Source organism: Mus caroli, unplaced genomic scaffold, assembly GCF_978045245.1.
Source record: "Mus caroli unplaced genomic scaffold, Mus_caroli_1 scaffold_7, whole genome shotgun sequence".
Taxonomy (NCBI): Eukaryota; Metazoa; Chordata; class Mammalia; order Rodentia; family Muridae; genus Mus; species Mus caroli.
Window position 1 is genome coordinate 4,453,092 of NW_028227262.1, and position 27,058 is coordinate 4,480,149.

Consider the following 27,058-nt stretch of genomic DNA (forward strand, 5'->3'; position numbering starts at 1 on the left):
CATCAGTGTCAATCTGGACCCCCAAGATCTCTCAGACACTGGGCCACCAACCAGGCAGCATATACTAGCTGATATGTGGCCCCCAACACACATACAGCAGAGAGCTGTTGGGTTTGGGCTCAGTCAGAGAAGATGCACCTGACCCTTAAGGAGACTAGAGGCCCCAGGGAGTGGGGAGTTCTGGTGGAGTGGGGACATACTCATGGAGATGGGGGTGGGGGTGGGATTGGAGGGGGCAGGAGGTGGGGAGAGGAGGTATGGGATGTGGAATAGTCAGAGGGTAGACTGGGAGGGGGATAAAAATCTGGACTGTAAAAAAAAAAGATTAAATAAAATTTCAAAAATATTTTACATAATAAAAAGAATCAAGAATTGATTTCTCTAAAATCATTTATGATGCCTTAACACAAGCCACGTCAGCACTGACTAGCTGCGGTAACGCCAAGCTTGTCGGCTGGCACCTTGATGCTCACACTTGAACTTAGAAGAGTGTTCCCGCATCATTAAACAGGTCTCCGGAAGGGGCAGGCAGAAGAGGGAACAATTTCTTTTGCAAACCTTCTATTTTAAAAGTCTAATTACCTCATTTAAAGCCAAAATATAACTGCAGGGAACACGCATGGTTGTCCCTATCCTGTCTCAGACAGGTAGCATCTGTGGGGTGCCCTGCGGCGGCCTTCCTGTCCCAAACCTGTCCCCTTAGCGCCTGCACAGTAGAAAGCTCCCACCTCATGATCTGATCCATGCTCAGAAGTGTTTTCATAAATATCAGATTCCTATTAACTGCACAAATGTACCATGTGATCTGGGAGAGACCTGACAAACCGAGTGGCCATTCGTTCCCCCCACGCCCTGAAGAGTTTCCCGGTAAGCAGTCAGATTTAACTCTCGTCACGAGAATCTTTATAAATCAGGGAACGACACAGCAGAACTCAAGCTTAACCTGTCATAAGCCTGGCCCAGCAACTCGTTTACCCACCGTCTGAGAATAACCAGAGGAAAGGGGTTGGGCTTTTGTTCCCAAATTCCATTTCAAATGTCAGGTTGTAGTATAGGAGAGTTGAGAGAAGGCCTTCAAACTCTCTGTGTATATGGAGTAATTTAAACTGTTTAAACCCTTATCCCACGCTCATGCAAGACCTTAACCCCACCACCACCAACCTTGTGACCTGGAGAGACTGAGAGAGAACACGTCCCTTGAACATAGTTTAAACGCGAAGAAAGTCAAGAAATAAAGCGAATTCGGGTGGGAGACTTACTGCGGCAGACTGGCTCACTCCACGAAGCAAACCCCAGGAGGAGGACAGCTTTTTCCTCATGGCAATCCATTCAAATAGAGACCTGATCCCATTTACATAAAAGCCTTGCTCTTGTGAGTAAGAGTTAACACAGGGTGGGGTTGTTGAGGTATGGAACAAAGTGACAGTCTCCTGTGGGCTGGGTCAGCAAACACAGGTACACATACACACACACACACATGTGCACACACACACACACACACACACACACACACACAGAGCAACGGCATCTCAATGTGCACAAAGAAAACTAGGAAAAACAGTTGGGAAAGTCAAGATTGTAGGGATTTGTAAGCCTGGGTAGCCTGGGACACTTGTTCTCAATAAAATGCTGCTTTAACCACAGTCTCTGCAAATGGAAATACTGCCTCTGATAAACAGGTGTCGCCAATATAATTTTACTACTGGACTGAGTTTAGACAGCTAATGCTAGTCAAATTAACAAGACAAGAAACACGTAGCCGGAGTTTATACAGACCTCAAACTGGACTCTGTGCCCATTTAAATGTTCGGAAGAGAGGAACAGTGTTCTACTGACCTGGGACAGAAACAGAACTCAATTTCCTTATCCCCCCCCCTTTTGATTTGTAACCAAAAGCACACCACACCCTGGAACCTGCTGGCACACCCAGCACTGAGAGGTTCCTTTAGAACCAGTTATCAGTCAATCTTGTAGTTGGCAATGTTATTTATTCTCCAGGGTTATTAATGCTGTGACTACACACAGCCTGAGAAGACAGGACAGACAATGCCCAGAAAATCCCCAAGACAGTTTTCTATCCATCCCATCCTTTGCCCCAGTGACTCTGCTCTCCCGGTGACATCTGTGTCATCTGGAAACGAGTCAGGACAGGAAGGAGAATCCGAGGGAGGAAAAACAATGACGGCCTTTTATACTAAAACCGCGGACTTTCGTCTCCCAGTCCTCTGCTCTCTGGGGATAGGTTTTGCGCTTAATGCCCTTGGCCATTCTGACTCTGGGTCAAAGCCACAGATACTATTTGTGTGCATTTGATGTGAAGCCAGGTTGGGATTGGAGAGAGGGCTTGGAAGTTAAGAGTTAGGACCTGAGTTCAGTTCCAAGTACCTGGGCTGGGCATCACACAGCTGCCTGGAACTCAATCCAGGGGATCTGACACCAGCTTCTAACTTCTGCCAGTACCCACATACATGGTGTGTTACAAATGAGCGTGCGCGCGCGCGCACACACACACACACACAGATAGAGACAGAGAGATATCAACCCTGAGGTTGGAAAGAGTGCTCAGTGGTCAACAGCACTGGTTGCCCTTGCAGAGGACCTGGGTTTGATTCCCAGCACCTACATGGTGGCTCACAGCTGTCTGTAATTCCAGCCCCAGGGAATCCAATACTGTCTTTGGGCACTGTATATATGTGTGTTACACATACACACTTGCAGGTAAAGCAGCCATACACATAAAATAAAAAAAAAATTTAAAAATCTTTTAATATAACCAGAAATTTTACATACACTGCCAAGTATCATTGTAGGATCGTATCAGAGACAAGAGGAGGGAGAGAAAGAACATCCAGTTTTACTCTGTCTTGTTCTGAAGCAGGTTCTTACCTCGTAGACCAGGCTGGCCTCAGACTCAACCCTCCCTTCCTGCTGCTGCCTCCTGAGAGCTGTGTCACAGAACTCTCAATTTGAGAACATTCAGGGGAGAAACAAGCATGTAGCATGTATCGAGGTTTGCAAGGCACTCGGAGAGCAGCTGGCTGCTCTTTAGGCCAGTGGAAAAAGCAATGTCTGAGGAGAAGCAGGCAGGCTGAGGAGGAGCCATTGTCCCAGGGAAATCTCTGTGACTTGAGAGGACCCTGGCGAAATGGACACCGCTGTGGAGGGAACAACAGTGCTGGACTCTGTGCTCCTGACCGCTGTCCCCAGCACTGCTGGGCCATCTGCCCATCCCAGAAGGTGGACAGTTACTTTCACATGCTGTCGCTCACACTGTACCACCTGGGTATCCTCTGAGAGCCCTGCAGTGTGGGGTGGAACTGTCTGTTACTGAGGTAGGAAAAGGACTGGCAGAGGTTGAGATGCGGACAGGCTTGTGGACCGTGTGGCCAGCAAGCGAGGATGTCACAGAAGTGTGGGTGTGTGGAGGAACAACCTCCTTACTCAACAAGCTGCAAAGCTCTGAGTCCACCTGGGGCTCATAGACGTCTGTGAGCTCTAGGGACACCCTGGAGATGCTGGGAAGAGGCTCTGTGGAATGAGAGGCCTCCTGCTCATCAGCAAGTAGAGCAGAGGAATGCAGAATGCATTGCATCCCCTCCCTGTGGATCTACTTGGCTTGCTCCCAGGCCAGTGGGCAGGAACTTGGTGGCTATACAGATGCTTATGTGCAGGTGCATATGGAATATACATAAAGGAATGCGTTTGCATGCATTACATAGATATGCAAAAAGCCTTGCAAAAGGACATCCCCTTTCACAGAGAACACAAATTCAGACAGGTGCAGCTATGTACAAGTTCCCAGAGCTAATACAGGCTCAGTCTTCATTCAGGCCTGCTCAGTTCCAAAACTTATTCCATCTGGCTAAAATTAATCAACAAGAGTAGATAGTGGGGTTAGCTCTCTGAATTATCACGCGGTCTCCAGCCAGTCTCTCTTTCTCTACCCCTCCCTCGTTGCTGTGAAATCCAGGGAGCTCATTTCATCCAAAGGCTTCAGCGCAGCCTCTCTGCTTCTCTGCTCCGCCCCTAAGTGAGCTCTGTTTTCCTTTAGAGCATCCCACACAGAACATCCGGCTCTCTCCTTGACTCCCTCAGCCATTCGGAGACCCTCTCACAAACACTGGTGTTCAATGTTACCTATTATGATCTAGGATAATGAAAAAAATGGAGCTTCCTCAGTAGGTGTGGGGGAAACTAGGAAGTAAATCCTGAGACTTTAGGCACACCGTAGAGGAAGAGAGGAAATAACTCCTGAGACTCTAGGAACACCATTGAGAGAGAGAGAGAGAGAGAGAGAGAGAGAGAGCAAGCTGAGCCTTCTTTGTAACGATGGTGAAGTGGACACTGGGAGTGGGGGCTCGGGGGGTGACACGGCTTCCAGTCTACCCAGGTTGTTGGGGACACACGGATGAGTGACCCAAGGGCCCTGCCTATGGGGCTAATAACTCCCAACCCTCTGACGAGCTGAGAGCCTCCAGACAGAAAGGCTGACACGCTGATGACATTTTCTAGGCAGGTAGGACCTGGGACGCTCCTGGTAAGAAGGTCAACATACCAATCTCCAGTAGTGTCTTTAACAGAGTCTGCAGGGGAACAGATCTGCGGACAGAACTGCCCACCTCCAAAGATCCCTCTTCTGCTCTATAGAAAGGGAAACAAACCCCCAACGCCCTGCGCCTGCGCACTCGGTCGCCAACCCACGGAGCAACTGCTGTCTTTCATGCTCTGATTAAAGGACAAACTGCTTCTGTGTCCCCATCTGACCCTCTCTCCACCAAGTTTACTGCCTGATATAGGACCGAAAATAACCTGGGGCCAGCAAGATAGCTCATCAGGTAAAGGTGCTTGCTACCAAGCCTGAGAACTTGATGGCAGCCCCTGGGACCACACGGTAGAAGGAGAGAACGGACTCCTGCAAGCCGTGCTGACTTCCATACACTCGCCATGACAGGAGTGCTCACAGGTGCGCGCACACAGAGACAGATAAACAGATAAGGTGAATGACTTCAGTGTGACCAGAAAGGGAGACCACGGCTACTGGGGCCTTGAGTCTGGTGGTTTGGTGCATACCTACAGTCCCAGTACTCACAAGGCTGAGGCAGGAGGATCAAAGTCTTTGGATAGTTTAGGCTATACAGTGAGCTCCAGGCAGCATGAACTATGGGAGTCTTTCAGAAATTATCTAGTTAGAACTAGCAAGATGGCTCCGTGAATAAGAAGCTCACTGCCTAGCCTCCTGACCCGAGTTTGACCTCCATCCACCTGAAAGAAGGAGAGAACCGACTCCTGCAAACTGACCTCTGACCTCTGACCTTCCCTTCTGAGCTGTGAAACATGCACCCTCCCCCACCCTGGGCAAAATGTTTGAAAATCTAATAATTTCAATTTTAAAAGAGTCACTGGGATCCCTAAAGGAAGTGGGAAGAGTCAGAGAGGAAGGCATGTTGGCCACAAATGACTTTTCTGGAGAATATCCAAGCTAGCCCAGGAAACCAGTCCTTGAACCCCAATCTTTAGAAGTCTCTATCCCAAGCAGTGGAGGCTTTCGAGCAGCAACACTTTGTTACCACAGAAAGGTCTTGTGAAGCACTTGGGTTTTGAAACTGGCCTTAAGAACCAAACAGAATTTTGACACCTGGAGAAACAGCAGCGTTCCGGGGAAACGCCCAGACGGGTGTACAGGATTTGTCGTGACTTACCCCTGCCTGGTTTGGCTGAGCTACAGAGATAACACAAGGCTATGCTGGGGAGGTGAAGGTAGAAATGCAGGTGTGAGGTGGCAGACGAGCTCGGGCAGGAGGCGAGCAGCTCTTCATAGGAGCAGAGATGGACAGAGACCCATGGCGGAAAGCCAGGGGTCAGGGAAAGGCCGGCATCGCTGGGAGCTCTGGAGAACTTGGATTATGGGTTCTGTTCACATTTATCCTGTGCTTATTCTAATCCCTGTTCTCATTATTCACGAGAACACTAAGAGTCAGAGCTTGCCATGGAATGCTCAGGGGCAGGTGGCAAGTGGAGGGGGTGCTTTCTTTCGGGGATGTGTTCAGAGGACAAGGTGGGGGAGAGGTGGAGATGTCAGTCTTAGGCTGTAGAGCCTGTTTGGAGGACAGAAACCAGGGGTGACAATATGGAGAACCGGTAGTTTAGGCCACTGTACAGCAGACAGGCTAGACAGCTTCCTGGGGCTGTAAGAAGGTAGAGTGGGGGACCCAGCCATTCTTCCAGCAGCATGCTAGAGATGTTTCTACTGTGACTCTGGGGTGTCTGTTTCTGAATGGATGTCAAGACCACAGGCAAAACAACTCAGCCACTGACCCTACTGATTGGAGCTCCAGTTCCCATCAGATGCACAAAGTGCTCTTAGGCATCAGACCACCTTCGGATGCCTAAGAGCAATGAGGGAGGGATCTAAGCTCAATGTGCTAAGAGGGGATGTTGAAAGGCTCCTCAGAACCTTTGAGGCTACAGGAAGCTGGATTTGAACCCTGAGTTTGCTACTTGCTAGTAGAGCCATCTTCGAGGAATGATTTAATTCCCTCAACTCCAGGTGCTTCCTTTGCCAAAGCAGAGGCCACCCCCACCCTGGCAGGGGAGAGGGTTAACGAGGCTTGTGGAAATGCTTTCCCGCACCCGTGCCTGGTGCTCAAGCATGCTGCCGCTTCCCTCTTTGTTTTGTGAAATTGGTGCCCGATAAAGAGGAAATTACTAATAACCAAACATCCTGTGAGAGGCTAAGGCCAACTTCCTGTATTAGAACTTTAGAAGAAAGCTAAGTAATAGCAAAGAAACACTCAAGTCCCTTTTATTTCCTGTCCTTAGTGTCTCGGTAAGGTGGGTACCGATGACTAGAAACCATAAATGAGTAATTACATATAAAAGCTATGTGTAATTACATGTTAAAAATCACAGATGTATAAAACCTGATGAGTGCACATAACAGGAAGAATGAGAACAGCTCAGAAACATAAGCAGAGGAAGGGTAACTTGTTTTAAAGTGGGAGGCTGACCTCAGGAAGGCATATTTTCACTGGAAAGAGCTAATGGCCAACAAGCATATGCAGAGATGACGGACACCATTATTCATAAGAGGAATGCAAATCCAAACCCACGAGGGTCTCACTTTGCATTTTCTGAGCTGGTCACAGTGAAGTGGAATTGGTGAGGAGGTAGAGAAATTAAAGCCCTAGGCTGATGATAGTGGCGAAGTCAAACAGAGCAGGCTGTGGCATCTGTTCTGAAGCTCATCACCACAGCAAACACGAGTCTCCTCACGGGTCTACATGCGAAAGCATTTTAAAGCATTTTATACAAAAACTTATGCACTGATATTCACAGAAGCATTGTTCCCAGGAGGCCAGGAACTTCTCCAATGCCCATGAGCCAGTGAAGAAGGGAAGGATCACCACACAGCAGAGCGAGGACCCAGAAAGGATGACATTTGAAAACCTAATGCTAACCAGAAGCAGCCAGGCCCAAGAGACCAGAGAGGGCTCATTCCATTTGTAGAAGACTTCCAAGAGAGAAAGTCTTTAGAGAAAGCAGATTGCTGGTCACCTAGGAATAGGTTGTACAGACAGAGGTCTAAATGGGTATAGGGCCAGGGGCGGAGGATGTAATCGAGGTGTTCCAATGTTATGGCAGTTCTCAAATCTGTCACTACATCAAAAGAGTTGACTACTTGTTCAGTTTGCGATGGTCATCCTGAACACCAAGGAAGGAACATACAGAATGTCTGTCTGGCCTGGAGAAGTTCCCTAGGACCTGTGAAGTCTGTTAATGTTACTGTCTTCTTTAGCAGAGGGGTACCACTGGTGCCTGCCTCTGGTGATGTGTACTCTTTAATAAGAAGCCAACGCCTTTAAGGTTATCTAGCCCTGATCTCAGGTCCTAGAAAGTCATGGCTATCTGAGATCTATTACAGCCATTAGTAAATTTAAATATGAAAACAAGACACAGCACCAAGTTCAGCCCACTCCACCCAACTCATTCAGCCCAAAACTTGTTTCTATTTTTATTTTAGATTTGTTTATGTGTGGGTCTTTTGCCTGCATGTTTGTAGGTGAACCACATAACACAGTGCCCACAGAGGCCAGAAGAGTGTCTCATTTTCCTTGGAACTGGAGTTAGGAGTGGTCGTAAGCCCTCAGATGGATGCTGGGAATTGAGGCCAGGTCCTCTGTGAGAGCAAGTGTTCTGTGCTCTTCACCACTGAACCAACTTCCCAGCCTGTAACCCAGATTTACACTCTGCATGGGATAGAAAGCCCCTAAGTTACTGAATTTAACTTCCTGGCTTCAAAGTTAGATGTTTCTTATGTACACACGAGTCCTAGGATGCCCCATACTATTTCTTATAAAGAAGGGGAGGAAGGAGGAACAGCGCTCAAAGGGGTCAGAACAAGGTGGTCCTGAGAACAAGACAGATCTCTGTCCGTACTCACGTCTGTACTCTGGTCCTCGTTCATTCTGGTACAGTCTAGAAGCTCCTGTCCCAAGATGGAGCCTGCTGTGGGGAGTGGGCACCTGGTGGTAGAGGTAGAAAGAGTGGCTTTCTGCAAAACTTAGCAGGGGACTACCAGAGTTCCCAGTACCCCTCCCCAAACCAGCCAATTTCTTACCAAGCAGGAAGAGAGTTCCTATTTCCTCCAGAGAGAAGTTAGTTACTAAGGACAGAAAAGCCAACCAGAAATGAAAATATGACATTTGCAATTCAAAGTCTTGTTTCCTCCACTCAGGAGCAGAAAGGACTCTCACTGGGAGGATGGGGGTGGGGGAGGGGTTAGCCCTGCCAACTCCACCGATCATCAACAGTTTGTAAAAATCAGTCTTTTGGCTTTAAAGGGCAGGTGAGGACTACGGCATAGGGAGTCTGAACCACGTCCATGACTCATCGGAGTTAATGTCGCAGTAAAAATGTAATGTGTTCCTCAGAGCTGTCTCAAAGAAGTTCAAAAGCAATGTCTGGATTCTATACTGTGAATCCTCAGAAAGCTGGAGAAGCGCCATCAAAAAATAGCAAAGAAGTAATAATGTCAATAAAATAGCGCTCATTAGCAGATACGCACACCCTGGAGGAGGCGGGCGGCTGTGACCTCACTTACTGGCACCCTCTTGTCACGTCCAAAGCCCCATCTTCTGCTTCCTGCTCTGGGGGACCTTTTACACAGAGCATGGGCTGAATTTCTGGCACACGAGACGGGTGTCAGTTCTAGCCTTGGAATTGCTGTGAGGCCGTCAAGACACAGGCATCTGCAGCAGGAAGGAATGAGAGTAGATGTGAACTTCCGATTCAAATTGTCTTAAAGATTAAACTTTTCTCACCCAAGAGATTGGTTGCACCATGTCTGAAAACATAAAAAGCAAACCAATTCTATTAACATTGTATTCTAAAACCCCTAGATGCTTAGCTACATAGAGGTAGAACTATTAAAAACGAACAACAAAACAAAACCCCACAAACTGAGCTGTGGCTACTGGAGGACAGAAACCCTTGTTCACCGAGCCACCCTTGTCTACCGAGCCACTAGCTGCTCCACAATGCACAGCCAGCAGTCAACACACAACACTGGCCTGTTTTTATAAGTTAAGTTGAATTAGAACATAGCCATGACTGTTCATCTGAGGACAGGCTGTGGCTGCTTGTTTGTTTCAGCAGTGCTACCCAAGAGTTGCCATGGAGACTATGGGACTAGAAAAGCCTAAGGTATGTGCTACCCAGCCTTCCAGAACAATTTTGCAGACTCCTTGGGAGGAAACTATAGGCACTGTGACCAGAAACCACCAGGTGTTGCATGCAGGCAGGGAACGGGCTGTAGCGACAAAGCACTCCTTTTGGGGAGCATGGTTGTTGCGTTTTGGGGCACAGGAAGATGCCAGGTTTAATTTTAAAAAGAAATGCAAGCCTCCAGCACTTGGGAGGCAAAGGCAGGCGGATTTCTGAGTTCGAGGCCAGCCTGGTCTACAGAGTGAGTTCCAGGACAGCCGGGGCTACATAGAGAAACCCTGTCTTGAAAAAAAAAAAAACCAGAAATGCAGCTTTTCTATCCATCACAATATTTTGGTTCATATCCTGGCTTGGCCTCTTGCAGGTTGTGAGATTGTAGGTAAATAAGGTTTCCACTCAGGGCCCTAATTCACTTATATGTAAAGGGAAACATGATCTCAGGCAAATTATGTTTGATGTTCTTCTGTTTTTCCATCTTTCACGTGATCACCACAGGCAGGGGACACGGTGCTTAAGCCCACTTGTTGGTCTTTCGGAGTCCCTCGGTTTGGTTCTCAGCACCTGATGGCTTACAATCTTGTATAACTCCAGGTCTGGTGGTCTGATGCTTTCTTCTGGTCTCTGTGAGCACCAGGCAAACATGGCGTCCATTTACACTCAGGCAAAACAATCACACACATAAAATAAGACAAAATAATCTAAAAATATTTCTCAATGAAAAATAAAATGGTCCAGGAGCCAGGGCAGCAGCTAAGTGGTAGAGCATCATCGGGCATACTCTGTCACCAGCCCCACAACTGTAGATCCAGTAAATGGGAATCACACTGGCACACCCCCCCCCCCATCAGACTGTGCAGTTAAGTTAACCGGAGCGTTGAGACTACAGGATGCAGCCATAATTCCACCGTGAGGGTGGTGCTCAGCTGAGAGTTTTCGTGGATAAAGAAACACAAGCAGGGTTGATGGTGTCTGGCCCTGGGCCATTCACAGGATGCAGTTTTCTGACCTTTGGCCTGGCTTTATAGAACGGCCACCAGGTCCCATCCTTCACTGCTTTCTCCTCGTTCTTAGCAACCCCTTTTATCCCACGTAAGCTCACACTCCACAGAGGCGGAAGCTCACATGTTCTTCCTTCTCTGCTCTCTGAGTGCTGGCTTGGCTGTTCCCACCCCACCCTCTGGAGTCCTTCCCAAAGCCATTTCCCTTTCCCTTCTGGTTCACTTCTTCCATCTTCTATGGAAGTTTTCTGAACTTGAGTCTTGTTATTTTAGGATTTGTTCTTAATGATGCATAATGGTGCTTGGTATAGAGTGGATCTTCCGGTTTAAATGAACTGAATCCATAGACAAATATCCAATAGATCTCCCTGGACAGATTAATTGTTATTAATTATTGTCTCTTTCCAGGAAGTCCTCCCCACCTCTGTGTGGGCAGGAGTGGGGAGGGGCGTGTCCACACTCACTCAGCAGGGGTGTACACTAGAACGAGTGTTTCCAGGTCAGGGGTACCTGATGTCTGCTTCCTTCTTGTTTCTGCTATGGTTTGCTGCTTCTGAATAGAAAACCAGCATCATTAGCTGTCTAAAGGAAAATTCCACCCCAAAGTTCTCAAGATAATTCCTTCAGCTTAAAAAAAAAAACCACACTGGGGAGGGAACAGGGCAAACAAACATGAAGGTAGATGAGCAGTGAGGTGGGGGTGGGTCTGCAGGAGTTTAGAGGGGTGTGAATATGGCCAAATATGTTGTATGACATTCTCAATTAATAAAATAGTTCTTAAAAAGGAGACAGGTTTTACAGAGCACTGGGTGCTGTTACAGAGGACCCAGTTTGTGGTTTTCAACACCAGCACGTCACAACCGTCTATAACTCTAGTGCCTGAGGATCCAACATTCTCTTCTGCCTTCTGTGGGCAGTGCACACATGTAGTGCACAGACATATGTGCAGGCGAAACATCCACACACATAAAATAAACATAAACACATAAAAGTTCAAAGAAAAAAGTAGCCAGGATGGGATAGGTCCCAAGTGAGGATTGTTACAGAGCAAAGCTGCTCCCAAGGCCATGGCACAGGAACAAATCCAAATTCTTATTCAAGCCTGCCCTGGCGGTGGAGGCATAGAGCCAGGATACCCAGGGATCAGGCAAGAGCATCCAGGTTCAAGATTTGCCTGGGCCACATAGTGGGTGCAGAGCCAGCCTGGGCAACTTAGGACAACCCTGTCTCCAAATAGAAAGTTAAAACGCTGGAGATATGATTCAGGGACAGCCTTCATCAACATCTGGGAGGTTCCAAGGTTCAGTCCCAAGCACCTACAAACAAAACCAGGGAGAATACCCCTGGGCAGCAGTGAACGGGATGCTCACACATCACCAAGTCCACACAATTCACACCTAGATAGAAACAAGGCTTTAGGGAAAGGGGTAGGAGTGAAGGGCAGGGCCGGTTACCTCATTCTTCATGGTATTGTGATCAAAAGGTAGATTTCTACCTCTTACACCAAATGGTATAATGAATGAGTAGTAGGAGGAAATGAGAAGATGAGGAAGAAGAGGAGAAGGAGAGGAAGAAGAGGGGGAGGAGGGAGAGGAGGAGAAGGAAGAGGAAGAGGAAGAGGAAAGAAGAAGAAGAAGAAGAAGAAGAAGAAGAAGAAGAAGAAGAAGAAGAAGAAGAAGAAGAAGAAGAAGAAGAAGAAGAAGAAGAAGAAGAAGAAGAGGTATCCATTGCCTATCTGGTAATCTTTTTGTAGAAAAGTAATATGTTTAGATTCCTCAGACTTTTCATACATACTGAATAATTTTTAAATTATTATTATTATTATTTTGTATATGGGTGTTTTGCCTGCCTTTATATGTATGCACCATGGGAGTACAGCACCTGAGGAGACCAGACGAGGGTAATGGACCCCACGGAAGTATAGATAGTTGTGAATGGTTACGTGGGTACAGGGACTCAAACCCAGATCCTCTGGAAGAGCAGCCAGTGTTCTAACCGCTGAATCATCTCTCCAGTCCCTGTCCATCCTTTCTTTTCTGTGTGGTTTGAGGGTGTTTTTGTAATGACACAGCATCTCACTGTGTAGCCCTGGCTGGCCTAAAATGCACTACATAAATCAGGCTGTCCTTAGACTCACAGAGATCAGCCTGCTTCTGCCTCCTGAATGCTAGGATTAAAGAGGTGCAACCACTGTGCCTGGTTTAAATTCCATTTTGTTTTCCTATAATAGCCAAATCACAGTTGTTACCTATGTAATTTTTTAAAAAACAAAAACCTCAGGCCTACCAATTTCTCCTGCAGAAGTTGGTGTCTCTCTGTGCAAGACAGGGGCTCATAGTGAGGAGACTCAGAAAAGCCCTGTTGTGAGAGAGTGACAGCGTAGATTGAAAGATAGACTATAATAATCTAAAGCACAAGACACAACAGGCCCTAGAGAAAGCCCACAGCCTGAGGAGGCTGAAAATGACCAGTTTTAATCACTATTGTTCAAGGGAAAACATTCACAACTATAAAATTCTCACTGTATTTCCCTAGTTAGCCCGCGAGTAAGAGCCAGACTTTGAACAGGGAGCTGAGTGGATCGGCACTAAGATCCTGAGGCAGAGAACAAAGACGTTTGTAAAGACGCAGCTCCCAGAGGCCACAGTGGTGAGATAAATCAGTGGTAAAGAACTTACTGCCCAGCTGATGTATGGAGTCCTGACACCCAGCAGATGGGAGGAGAGAAATGACTCTCCCAGGTGGTCCCCTCCACACACATGCATATATATACATACATACAAATATCCCAGGTGGTCCCCTCCACACACATGCATACATATACATACATATACACGTACATATAATGTAAGTTTCTAAAAGTTAAAATAATTTATAGTCAGCAAACCAGCAACTAGGGAGCCTGCATGGGACTGACCAGGCCTGCGTATGTGTTACAGGTGTGTAGCTTGGTCTTTTTGTGGAACTCCTAACAGTGGGATGGGGCTGTCTCTGCCTTTGGGGCCCTTTCCCTCCTACTGGGTTGCCCTGTCTAGCACTAATAGGAGAGGCGGTATCACGTCTTACTGCAACTTGATATGCCACGTTTGGTAATATCCCTGGGGGGCTGCTCTTTTCTGAGGGAAACGGAGGAGGAATAGATCTGGGGGAGAGGGGGAGTGGGGGGGGCACTGGGAGGAGAAGATGGAGGGAAAACTACAGTCGGGATTAATATGTGAGAGAAGAATGTTAAAAATTAATCATAAAATAAATTATATATATAATTATATAATATATTTATATATTATAAAGTATATATATATATATATATATATATACATACACTGAACCACCAACCAACGAGCATACATGGGCTGGACCTACCCCACCCCTCGCCCTGCACAGATATAGCAGACGTGCAGAGCTTGATGTTCATGTGGGTCCTGTACAACTGGAGTGGGGCCTATCCTACAAGTTGTTGCCTGTTCATGGGATATGTTCTTCTAGCTGGGCTGCCTTGTCTGGCCTCAGTGGGCGAGGATGAGTCTAGCCTCACAGAGACTTGATGTGCCAGGGCTGGACATGTAGCTAGGGTGATGTCCACCATCTCAGAAGACAAGGAGGGAGGGGCAAAGGAATTTTGGAGGGGGTGACCGAGAGGAGGGACAGTGAGTGAGATATAAAGTGAATAAATAAAAATAAAATGAAAAAAATTTAAACATAAATTATGTATAATATATAACTATTTTCTTTATTAATATGGCATAATTATATTATATATAATTATATATTTATATGTATATAATATGTATAATGTAATATAATTGTATATCTCCAGATAAATATGGCTTTAGCTCAAGAGGATGGTGTCTACCAACCATCACTAGTGCTGAAAATGTCGCTTTTCTTGGGCTGCTTGAACTAGACTTGAATTCCTGGTCCTCGTGCCACCTGCAGAGCTCAGGACTACAGACGCGCACACGCAGATGTACACATGTTTTAGGTGCTTTACCTAATTTATGTCATTTTTTAATTAAATGGGCCTATATCGTGTTTATAATTAGTTGTATTATGGACCCTGGAAAGAGATATGCGCAAACGCCACCCCTTTTCCTTCTTCTGTCCTGTGCTGGCTCAGCTTGTCCTTTAGACTCCAGATTTATGAACTGAGGAGGAGACTCAAATCCAGTCTACTTTAGGGTCATGTTGAAGGGAGAGCTGAGAGATGGCTGGACAGTTAAGAGAACTCGCTGTGTAAGCCTGAGGACTGGAGGTCGGATCCCAGCATCTGCATAGCGAGCTGGACATCCCACAGATGCCTGTAATGACAGCTCTGGGATACAACACCCTCTTCTGACGTCCAAGTGCTTACACATGCACATGCACTCTGTCAGACAGATATGAATGAATGAATGAATGAATGAATGAGTGAGTGAATGAATGAGTGAGTGAGTGAATCTTGAACTCCAGTGGTCGGACATACCCACTGCTCTGCTTTAGTCCCTGACACCTACATGACAATGTACAACTGTAACTTCAGGAACCCAATACCCTCTTCTGAGGTTCTCAGGTACAAGGCACACATGTATGCATACATACGTGTCAACAAAACACTCATACACTCAGAATAATATTTAATTAAGAAAAGAAAATTAGCCGGGTGTGGTGGTGCACGCCTTTAATGCCAGCACTTGGGAGGCAGAGGAAGGCAGATTTCTGAGTTCGAGGCCAGCCTGGTCTACAGAGTGAGTTCCAGGACAGCCAGAGCTACATAGAGAAACCCTGTCTCGAAAACAAACAAACAAATAAGAAAGAAAGAAAGAAAGAAAGAAAGAAAGAGAGAGAGAAAGAAAGAAAGAAGAGAAAGGAAAGAAAAGAAAATTAAAAATTAATAAATATTTTAAGAAAAGAACATTTTGAGAGTCTAGCCTAAATAAAAGAAAAGAAAGAGGGAGGAAGCCAGAGCCCGAGAGCCTGAGTTCAGATGCCTGGCGTCACAGGAAAAGGCGTGTGTGGTAGTGCACACTGCAATCCTATTGCTGGGGGAGCATGTGGGGGGGGGGACGACACAGAAGGGTCAGTGGGGCTTGCTGGGCAGTGATCCAACTTAGACAGGTAAATTTTACCTTACAGACAGATATAATTCCAGAGATACATATGTCGATGTGAGCACTGTCCTGAAGAACTCAGCTACTCGCTGAAATGAAACATTTGCCTTTGTACGGGGCTGGAGATGTAGTGGTTAAGAGCACTCGCTAGCTGCTCTTGCAGAGGACCCAGGCTTGGTTCCTGCACCCATGTGACTGCTCACAACTGCCTGTAACTCCAGTTTTAGGAGATCTGATGGTCGCTTTTGCCTCTGCAGGGACCAGGCACAGACGTGGCACACAGACATATACACGCAGTCAAAACACTCACACATATTAAAAACACAAATAAATAAGTAAATAAAAAATTGTCCTTCTGAGTTGGATCTAGCAGTGTGCACATCTGTCATCTCAACACTTGGGATCCTGAGGCAGGTAGATGACAAGTTCTAGGCCATCCTGGGCTACATAGGGAGACACCCCCCCCAACTAAAAAAGCAATATAAAACAAAAGCCATCTTTCTCGTGCATAAACTCTACATATCAGATAACTAAAATCTGTTTCCCGATGACTTCTAAAGCCTTATCCCTCAAATGTTGGAGATTGGGAATAATGCCTATGTGGAGGAAAATGCTATTTGATAGCCCATAGCCAAGAATAGGAAAATGGGTCCACATGAGTTAACACATGGGCACATACCCAGAAACCAGAGGACAACAACATGAGGCTTCCTGATTCACTATCTACCCGAATATTTGAGACAGCCTCTCACTGAACCTGGAGCTCACCAGTTTGGCTATATTAGGTAGCATACAAACTGATGGAACCCTTCTACCTCTGTACCTTCCTCTGACTCCGCCCCCAGTGCCCTCCTTCCTCTGACTCCGCCCCCAGTGCCCTCCTTCCTCTGACTCCGCCCCCAGTGCCCTCCTTCCTCTGACTCCGCCCCCAGTGCCCTCCTTCCTCTGACTCCGCCCCCAGTGCCCTCCTTCCTCTGACTCCGCCCCCAGTGCCCTCCTTCGCCCCCAGTGCCCTCCTTCCTCTGACTCCGCCCCCAGTGCCCTCCTTCGCCCCCAGTGCCCTCCTTCCTCTGACTCCGCCCCCAGTGCCCTCCTTCCTCTGACTCCGCCCCCAGTGCCCTCCTTCCTCTGACTCTGTCCCCAGTGCCCTCCTTCTTCTGACTCCGCCCCCAGTGCCCTCCTTCCTCTGACTCCGTCCCCCAGCCAGTGCCCTCCATCAGGTTTCTCTTCCAGCTCATATCCTTCCTTTTTGGCTTGTTCCCCATATCTGCTTGGATTACAAATGTGCATAGCCATGCCCAGAATTTATCATGGAAGTTCCAGGGACTGAACTCCGGTCTCCTACTTGCAAAGCAAGCACTTCACCTACTGAGCCTCCTCTAGCCCAGAACTCTTGCTTGTTTGTGTTTGTTTTGTTTCTGGGGGTCAAAGTCATGCTATGTAGCTTAGGCTGGCCTGGAACACCATGTAGCCTAGCATGGCCTCTAATGAAAAACACTCTTAGGTCAGCTTCCCAGTCCTGGGGTTACCAGTATGAGCCACCATGCCCTGGGGACCCCTTAGATTTGTGAAACTGTGCTCATTGTAGGAAGCACACGGGTGGCTCCTCCCAGATTACAAACAGTGGTTGATGCTTGTAGAAGTGATTGGTGCTTGTAGACTTGTAGAAGTCTGGGGCTTCTAAAGGGTGCCACACAGCTCCAAAACACAAATGTAGAATTCCCTCACCCCTACTAGCCCAGTGTATGCTGCAGACATGCTACTAGCAAGAACACCAGCTACGGCAAGCTTAATTTCACAGTGAGCAGCAGCGCTTTCCATATTTTCCATATGACAGGCCAGGCCGAATGATGGCCTCCTGTTTGCACTTGGACTTTGGATTCTTCTGCAGAGCAGGGGCTGCCGAGTCGGGGCGTACAGGCTTCATGAAGAACCAGGGCAAACAAGAGCCGCTGGCCCTGCTGCCTCCCGTGGGTGCAGCTCCTGTGGCCGCCTGTGAGCTCAGAGGTCTCAGATGCCCTGCCATGGGGGAAGCTGACCAAAGCAGCTTTCTGAATGACAATGCACAGACTGACAAAGTTCTAATACTCAATGGGCTGCTGAAAATCAAATGCCTGCTGCTCTTATCAGAACTGCAGGGTTCATCATCAACAATGCCACACACCTGCTGTCACAACACAGTACATGTTGCAGGGAAAAAAGAGCCCTTCCTGTTCTGTGTATTAAAAGACACCAAGCCGGGCGTGGTGGCGCACGCCTTTAATCCCAGCACTCGGGAGGCAGAGGCAGGCGGATTTCTGAGTTCGAGGCCAGCCTGGTCTACAAAGTGAGTTCCAGGACAGCCAGGACTATACAGAGAAACCCTGTCTCGAAAAAAACAAAAAACAAAAAAAATAAAATAAAATAAAAGACACCAGAGTTGGGGGAGGAGGGGCTGGTGAGGTCTCAGGGAGTATTGGTACTTGCTGTGCAATTTGGTGACCCATTGTCCCCTGACCCCAACAGGCTTGCAGCAGCATGAGTGTGAGCATAGCCATAAACTAAGAATCTATACAATGGAGTTGGCAGTGGGTACATCTCAGCGGCAAAGGCTCAAGGCTCTGGGTTGGCAGACTGGGAGGTAGCCCAGAGCTGGGAGACCCCATAGCACCAACAGCACTAAGTAAACAAAACTGAACAGGGGTTCTAGGTTTCTATTCAATCCTGCAAATAGGTAAATGCCGGGCATGGCGCACACTTTTAATCCCAGCACTTGGGAGGAAGAGGCAGATGGATTTCTGGGTTTGAGGCCAGCCTGGTCTACAAAGTGAGTTCCAGGACAGCCAAGGCTACACAGAGAAACGCTGTCTTAAAACACACACACACAACCCTATAGTTGGAACAACATGATGAACTAACCAGTACCCCGGAGCTCTTGTCTCTAGCTGCATATGTATCGAAAGATGGCCTAGTCGGCCATCACTGGAAAGAGAGGCCCATTGAACTTTCAATCTTTATATGCCCCAATACAGGGGAATGCCAGAGCCAAAAGAATGGGAATGGGTGGGTAGGGTGGGTGGGGGGGTATGGGGGACTTTTGGGATAGCATTGGAAATGTAATTGAGGAAAATACGTAATAAAAAAAAACAAAAACAAAAACAAAACACACACACACACACACACACACCAAAGTAAATAGGTAAATAAATGCAATTTTAAATGAAAGTTAACAAAGACGCTATTGATCTAGTGATCTGTGTATCTATTAATAAATGAATAGTTTGGAAAACAACAACAACAACAACAAAACAGTAGCCAGTTAGAAAACTGCTCAACATGAAAGTTACCTACAAATATGAGTTAAGATCGATGTGCCAGTGGGGTTCAAACTGCAAACACTGAAGTCGGGGAGCACAGACTCTCACACAGCACTGGAGGAGTTTGGAGCACTCCATAGGGTGGGAAATTAGAGATTTGTCTCTCATTTTAATTTTATGCGTATGAGTGTTTTGTCTCTGTGTGTACCCTATAAGTGCAGTACCTGAGGCGGCCAGAAGATGGCATCAGATCCCCTGAAGCTGAAGTTACAGATGGTTGTGGGCTACTGTGTGGGTGCTGGGAACCAAATTGGGGTCCTGGGGAAGATCAATAAGTGCTCTTAACTGCTGATCCATTGCTCCAGTTTCTTGGTAGAATTTTTTTTTAATTATAGTTAAGACTAAGCTATGGCTTATTGCTCTACACATAGGTATTTATTTGTGGTGAACTTGTCCCCTCAGAGCTGTGTGCACAATTGCTCACAGTGTCTTTATCCATAACTAAAAACAGCAAATATTTTAGATTTCTAATAATAGACAGAACCAATGTATGGGACATTCAGAGAGAAAATGCAGCCCAACAACTCAAAGCTTGTTACTTGTAAACACAGTAAATGTCAGACACATGTGAGAGGGACGGACAGATGCCAGAGGACACCTCTGGCCTTCCTCGGTTCCAGCCCAGCTCAGCCCAGCTCCACGTGTCCTGGTGACTCCATGGTGGCTGAGTGCTGTGAGGCCAGGGACGGGCACTCACTGGCAGAAATTCTGTGTTTCTTGTGCATTTTCAAGCTAGCTGAACAGTACACTTAAGTCCTGAATGTTTTATGAGTTTGCATGAAGAAGAGAGTTGAAAAATCACATGGATGAGGGCTTGGCACAGTGCCTACCTTTGATGCCAGCACTCGGGAGGCAGAGGAAGGCCGATCTCTGTGAGTTTGAGGCCAACCTGAACTACAGAGTGAGTGAGTTCCAGAACAGTCAGAGCAAATAGTAAGACCCTGTCTCAAAAAACAAAACACAGAGAGAGAGAGAGACAAAGATAGACAAAAAGATAGGGAGACAGAGACAGAAAACAGAAAGAGAGACAGAGACAGGGACAGAAAAGAGAGAGAGACAGAAAGACCGAAAACAGAGAGAAAGACACAGAGAGAAAAGAAAATCATATAAATGAAAATAACTCAGGCATGGTGGTTAAGATCATATTTGCTCTATGAGTTCAGTTCTAAGCACTCATGTCAAGTTGTACACAAACACCAGTAATTGTAGCTCAAGGGGATCCAAAGCCTTCTTCTGGACTCTGAAAGCAACTGAATTCATGTGTGCACACATGCATGCACGTACATGTAGCAACAATTAATAAAAAAGAGGTCATGAATTTGACAGTAAGAAAGGGGAAGTATATGGGAAGGTTTTGAGGGAGGAAAGGAAGGAAGAAATGATGTAATTATATTATTTCAGAACTTAAAATATAATAATAATAATAATGTCTATCACTTGAGAATGCTTGCTGCTCTTTCAGAGGACCTGAGTTGGGTTCCCAGCACACAAGTCAGGAGGCTTTTAACCCTGTAACTTCAGCTTCAGGAGGACCCACCCCCTATGCCTTTAAGGACTCCTGCATTCATGTGCACATACACACACATGCAAAAAATAAATAATAAAATAACAATAATAAATATAATAGATAATAAACAAAAAGAAAATGCAAGGTTTGTGAGCTACTCAGGGTTAGGAAGAAACCACTTAAAAATGTGTGCAACTGTCACCTGCACAGTAAGAAAACTACTCAATTGCTAGGAGCCAGGGGGATAACACGAGCCTGTTCAGAAGGCCTGGAAGGATGTCAGACACACTCAAAAGTTACAGAAATGTCAGTGCCACTGGTCTGGTGCCAAGGAAGGGCAGAGGCAGGGGAGTTCTGAGGCACTGGACTGTGGAGGTAAACACAGATCTGTCCCCCTGCCCCAACCCGTGGGGAGCTGAGAGGCTGGGAGGAGGACCCAGGCACAGACATTTATGTATGACTTTCTCAAAGCCAGTTGAAAAGGCTTCTGCTGACTGCTTCGCAGCCACAGGCTTCAGGGATTTTCTGCTGCAAACCCTGGCAGCCTAATCCTAGTTAGCCAGACTGGTGGGATAACAGAGTTCCCCACGTCAGAGCATGTCATTCCACACACCAGTTGTGAAGGAGGGAGAGCATATTCTGGAAGCCTGCTCCAGCAGAACACGCACACCAGCTCTGGATGCATCTCGTCGCTGTAGTGCGTGTTCCCGGAAGCAGCCTTCCATGAAGGACAGACTCTGAGAAGTCAGGTGACTTGCCTAGTTTTGGCAGGTGCTCTTGCAGACTTGGATTCTTAACACAGGCTAGTTTGACATTAAGCTCGGTGTCCTTAAGCCACCATACTACATCATCTGCACATCTCATCTACACCTGCATTTTTCTTTATATTTATTCATTCTGCATGCAGATGCATACATGCCTGTGGTATGTGTGTGCATTTGTGTGTGAGCACACATGTCACGGCTTGCGTGTAGAAGTCAGAGGACATCTTGTGGGGATTTTTTTTTTTCTTTTGCTATCTTAGTTCTAGGAATCACACTCAGGGTGTAGGACCTGGTGGCAAGAGCCTTTGCATCCTGAACTATTACATCAGCTCCATATCTGTATCTGCATTTGGGAAAGCTTGTCCCTCAGCCCCATCAGAACTGCTGAGCAAACTCTCCTTGTCTTTGTTTCCTCATTCACCCATCCTTTTGCATTTTTTATTTGTTTATTTTTGAGACAATGCCTTTCTATGTAGCTCAGGTTATCCCTTCATGACTTTCAGAACTGGGACATAGGCATGGACTATCACCTTCAGCCCCCAGGGCCTTTTATCTGTGTGTGTCTCAGTCACCTAGATGCCTATTCCTTCCTTGACATCCCTCTAGTTTCTGCTGATGCAGGGCATGTGATTGTCACCCGTCATCTGTCCTCAGAGTCTTCAGGTGGTCCCTTCTCACTTGCTCACGTCCTCCACAGAGAGGTTTCTGGGAAACAGTTTAGGGGAGAGCCTCCCTCCACCTGTGGCATACACATGCAGACACTGTTAAAAAAAAAAAAATACAAGACAGGCTCTTCTCAGGATTCCCCCCAAAGGAGTCCTCTTGTGGTCTGTCAAGTGGCATCCTGAGAGCCCAGATTAGCTCTCATCTGTGTTTCCTATAGATAAGAAGCCTTGACTATGTTGTATGCCTGACCTCCATCTAAGAATGCTTTGACATTTCCTTTTCAAAGTATCTGCTGATAGCCCAGGATTGCCATGGTAGCACAAACCTGTAATCCTAGCAATTACACCCAGGGAGGATGACACAGAAGATGGAGAATTTAAGGTCATATTGGCTACATAACCATTTCCAGGCCAGTCTGGACTACGTAAGACCCTGTCTCAAAAAAAAAAAAAAAAAATCAAACAAGGGGATAGAGAGATGGCTCAGCAGTTAAGAGCACCTGTTCTTCCAGAGGACATGGGTTAGATTTCCAGCACAACATAACAGTTTACAACCATATATATACCCAGTTCCAGGAGCGCCAACATCCTCATCTGGCTTCCTCAGGTATCAGATACATACATGAGGCTCAGACATATATGTGGGAAAATAACAATACATATAAAATGAATAACAGTAACAGATACAGATACCCACTACTGCCTATCAACACAAGATACTTGTACACAATCCAGGAAGAAAGCAAACGTGCAGGTGGCCTCAGGATAGATACAATGCTAAAAGAAAAAATATAAGTAGCCACTCAGGCAAGCTAACAGCAGGAAGGTGCACTCCACCTTAGAGGCAAGTGGGCACTCAATCACCTCACAGGCCAGCCAGACCTGCTGCCAAATAATACCCTGACTGGGTTCTTCAATACTGTTCAGATGCCGAATCAAATGTGACTACCACTTCCTTATTCTCTGTCGTGGGCATTGGCCTGCTCATCTGGAAAAACCAATCCCATCTTGCCACAGCTGGCACACGAATTTGAGATGGGTCAGAACAGTTGCTAATTTATTCACCTAGCTCAAGAGTTTCAGAACAGCTGAGGACATTTGAATGCCTTTCTTTCCGACTCATAATTCAAGTGGCTGACTCAGAACTCGAGAGGCCTGGGTGGCGGTGGGGGACGTGTGTATGTGTATGGCTACTATCCTCCCTCATTGCTGTCCCAAGGCGACCTACTATGTAGAGCATTGTGAAAATGTGAACTGCTCTCTTTGCCCAAAAGTTGATTTTCACAAGTGTTGAGAGAGACCTTTATGTAAAGAAATGGTCTTGAGCAAAACCCCATAGGTGTGCCTTCTCTGGGCAGGCAAAATACAACCATCGACATGTGTTCCATGAATTCTGGTAGCTTGAGAGCAGGTGCATTGAGGAAGGAAGTCCACACATGAAAAGAAAAAAAAAAAAAAAAGCGCTTCTAATACCATTCCAACCAATTGTCTCTGGAGGCTGGGCTGGAGGACCATAACCAGCAAGGAACCCAACAGTGGCCTTTGGGCTGTGTCACCGCCGTAGACACGCCTGCTCAGATGCCACAGGGAACCCTTGAGAATGGGGACCCAAATTCTTACTTGCTCACAAAACACTGAGATGTAATATCAATTTCATCAAAAGACAGATGTAAGTGGCTGGTGGGTTAGTGCTCCGAGCATGAGCACTGAAGCACCAAACTGGGCGCAGCTGCTTATCCGTGCCTCCACAGGGTAGCTCTTCTCACAAGAGACCCTTCTCCAAAGCCTCCTGAGCAATGACAACATGTATCCTTCCTGATTTAAAGAACAGTTTTTATTGCTTTCTGAAACATTGAAAACCAGTGAGCTGTACAAACCAAGACAGTAACAATAAAATATTAAAATAAAATATAAAACAATGTTGCTATTCTAAAAGGAAGCAATTCCTTAAACGCCTCAGCCACTTCCTCAGACCAACAGTGGAAAAGGCACAGAAATTCACAATAAACCCAGACCAAGCACCACTTGGGTCACGAGATGAATGAACTCTTATGTCTGGGAAAAAAAAATCTGTCCTACTAAATTAAGAAGTTCACTGAACAAAAGCAGCTGTCCGGTAAACGGTGAGGCAAACAAGCTTTACAATTTCCATTTCATCTTTGTAGAATAAAGCAGGTTTATAAATAGCCTGACATTTGTAATTTGACACTTGTCTTCTCACATTATTCTTGGTAAATGCTCATAATAAGCCTTTGGCTGGCACACAAAATTCTAAATACCCGTTTCAAAGGTAAAGTATATTTGAGCAGAGGAACGCACACCGTTTAACCCCAGCACTCTGGAGGCAGAAGCAGGTAGATCTCTGTGAGTTTGAGGCGAGCATGGTCTACAGAGCGTTTTAGATCAGTCAGAACTACACAGTGAGACCCTGTCTCAAAAACAAAACTAAAGTGTGCATATATATCCATACATATACACACACATTTATGTTAAGAACACATTAAAAATTTTAAAGCAAGTTTACATGTGTTTAATATTGATACACACTCTTGCACACAAGGGTAAGTTGCCTCTGAGCTAAGTAAGCCCCAGCTCTGTTTCATTTTAAACGGAAGGATAGCCATAGACAAATCTAGCAACAGCCTGGGGTGCAGAGGCCAGAGGCTGAGATCCCCGGGGAGTCCTACAGCGAGCAAGGGATTGCTGCTAGCTAACGCTTCCACTGGCTAACCCAGCAGCTGGGATCCAGGAAAACGATAGAGGCTCTTCCTCCTCATCCTGGGCGACATGAGCCGGAGTAGAATGTGCTACTTACACTGAACGGCCCTGGTCTTCAGCTCCTGAGTCTGAATAGTGCTGGGGACTGTGATCTTCTTCTGGACTTGCTTCCTCTAGTTCTTGTAGCAGAGGCTTGCCTCATGCACAGGCCCCATCCTGATCCCCCTGACCCATATGCACAGGTCAGCCTGGGTTTGAGCAGCGGGAAGGGCGCTGGGTGCTTGCTCTTAGGCACAGGAAACTGGAAATATGCTTTTCTTCTCAGGGAAGTGATAAGCGTAGGCTCAACTTCTGCAATTCTGTTTGCACAGGGCGGGCGCAGCAGGCCCAGATCCTTCCACCCCAGAGAGTCCCTAGAAGCAACTTAAGCTTTCTGTACTCCCCTCTTTCACCAGAAAGCTGTTAACACCGCCTCCTCTGCACCCCTGCACCCCTGCACCCCTGCGCCCTGCACTTCCTCTGTGCAGGCTAAAGGCCAGCCTCCTGGGACAATTGAATAGTTCCTTTTTTCCCCCTCCTCCATTTTTGCTTCACATTTTAAGGACATCTGAGGTGATATCCCTGAGTTTCATATTGCCAAGGCCTCCGGACCCCTGGCTCTATGTGCTCTCTGGCTGTGGACCTTCTTCCTAGTGGGCACATCTTGCAGCCGCTTAGCAATGTCTAATGGTTTCTGGCTGAAGTTGAATTTTTAAGAAAGAAAGGAAACAGAGGGGGTGAGGGAGGGACAGAAACACCCTGAGCTTTCAGTGACACTTCAATCACAAGTCACTCTGAGAAACTGTGAGGAACTCAAACTTCTTTAGAGAGGACCTGAAAAAACGAAAGCATTTAGAAATACAGGCTCTTGAGTAAAGCAACCCCAGAGCTCAGGATGAACCCCACAGCTTCCTCGGGCTGTTTCGGATGAGCACGTGGCATGACTGGCTCCCTGTAACACCTGCGGCACATAAATAGGATGTTCTACATTGGGAGCAGGGTGACTAGTTTTTACACACCAACACGAGCTATTTAAAGGGTGCGAAGGGAAATGCGTCTTTGTTTCGTGACGTTAACCTTTCTCCTTTGGACTGTCAATCATAGGAAACAGGCGGAGCTTTAGTACCGGAAGGATCTCCCCCAACACAGCTGGAAACTCACTGGATATTCCCACTGTGAACTCAGAGGTCACTCTCTACCTCTTATCTCCCACCACAAATGTCCTTGAGCCTTTAGCACTTCTCACTTGGCACCCACTCTCCGCTAGCCAGCAAGCCTAATCTGTACTGATGAATCAGTGGTTACCAGGAACTGCTTACGTACAAACCTTAACCCACTGGGCCCACCCATTTTGAATTAGGATCAAAGGGGGCGGGGGGGGGGGGGGAGGGGGCGCTGGGGAGGGAAAACAGCCATCAGTCCTAGGCTCCTTGCAGTTAAAGCCTAAATGTGTGCCTGCATAAACCAGCACTGCTTATAACATCAGAAGCAAGAAGGACCACGGGCCCTTTCAGCATCGTTTTGTATACATAGGCATTCCCCAAAGCTGCTCGCACGACCACCTACAGTCCCTTATGCTCTGTAATGGCGCTAAAACAATGTGAACAATGTATATTGAAATCTACGCTCTTAAATATTTATAGTACTTACTAAAAGAGGTAATGCTCTTTTGAGATAGGATCTCATATACCCCAGGCTGGTCTCTAATTTTCTATGTAGCTGAGAACTTCTGGTCCTCCTTCCTCTACCTCCTTAGAGTTGGGATTACATGCATCCACCACCTAGAGCAGCTTGTGCTCTCATGTTAATTTATGTTACCCAAACACCTGTTTGCAGTGTCCTCCTGCATGTAGGCTAAAGGAAGCCTACCCCCAGCTGGCTCTGATTGGAAAATAAAGTTGCCAGTGGCCAATGACTGGGCAAGGAGACAGAGGCGGGACTTTTAGAATTCCAGAGTAAGGAGGAGGAGGAAGAAGGGATTCCACCATGACAAGGGCATAGGACAGACCATGCCGGGAAGGAGCAGGAGGGAGAGCCGGCTGAAATGTAGGTACAAGGGGGAAAGCAGCCCCAGAAGGGCTGCCCAGAAGGGTCTTGGACAGCAAAGATAAAATATATAGTGTTAACTCAGGAATATCAGAGGGGAGTGTATGCTAGCTTCAGGGAGGTTTAAGTGCCATTTATCTAGGTAAGGTATATTA

General features: G+C 46.7%; 1 protein-coding gene across 5 annotated transcripts in view; it reads right to left on the reverse strand.

The window, feature by feature from the left end:
- Irag2 (inositol 1,4,5-triphosphate receptor associated 2) overlaps positions 1-25,242 on the reverse strand; it is a 53,900-nt gene extending 28,658 nt beyond the window's left edge. Inside the window, exons 1-3 of one of the 5 annotated variants that reach the window (XM_021164353.2) lie at positions 24,916-25,242; positions 9,101-9,248; positions 8,441-8,522 (exon numbers count right to left, since the gene is read on the reverse strand). In XM_021164353.2, coding sequence (XP_021020012.1) covers positions 8,441-8,522; positions 9,101-9,171 — 153 coding nt within the window. In that variant the 5' untranslated portion in view covers positions 9,172-9,248; positions 24,916-25,242. Of the gene's footprint in view, positions 1-1,259; positions 1,517-4,555; positions 4,566-8,440; positions 8,523-8,617; positions 9,249-24,915 lie in introns of those variants that run through there. The other 4 variants (XM_029478154.2, XM_029478155.1, XM_021164354.3 and 1 more) reach the window with 4 other exon arrangements.
- Between the last annotated feature and the right edge of the window lie 1,816 nt (positions 25,243-27,058).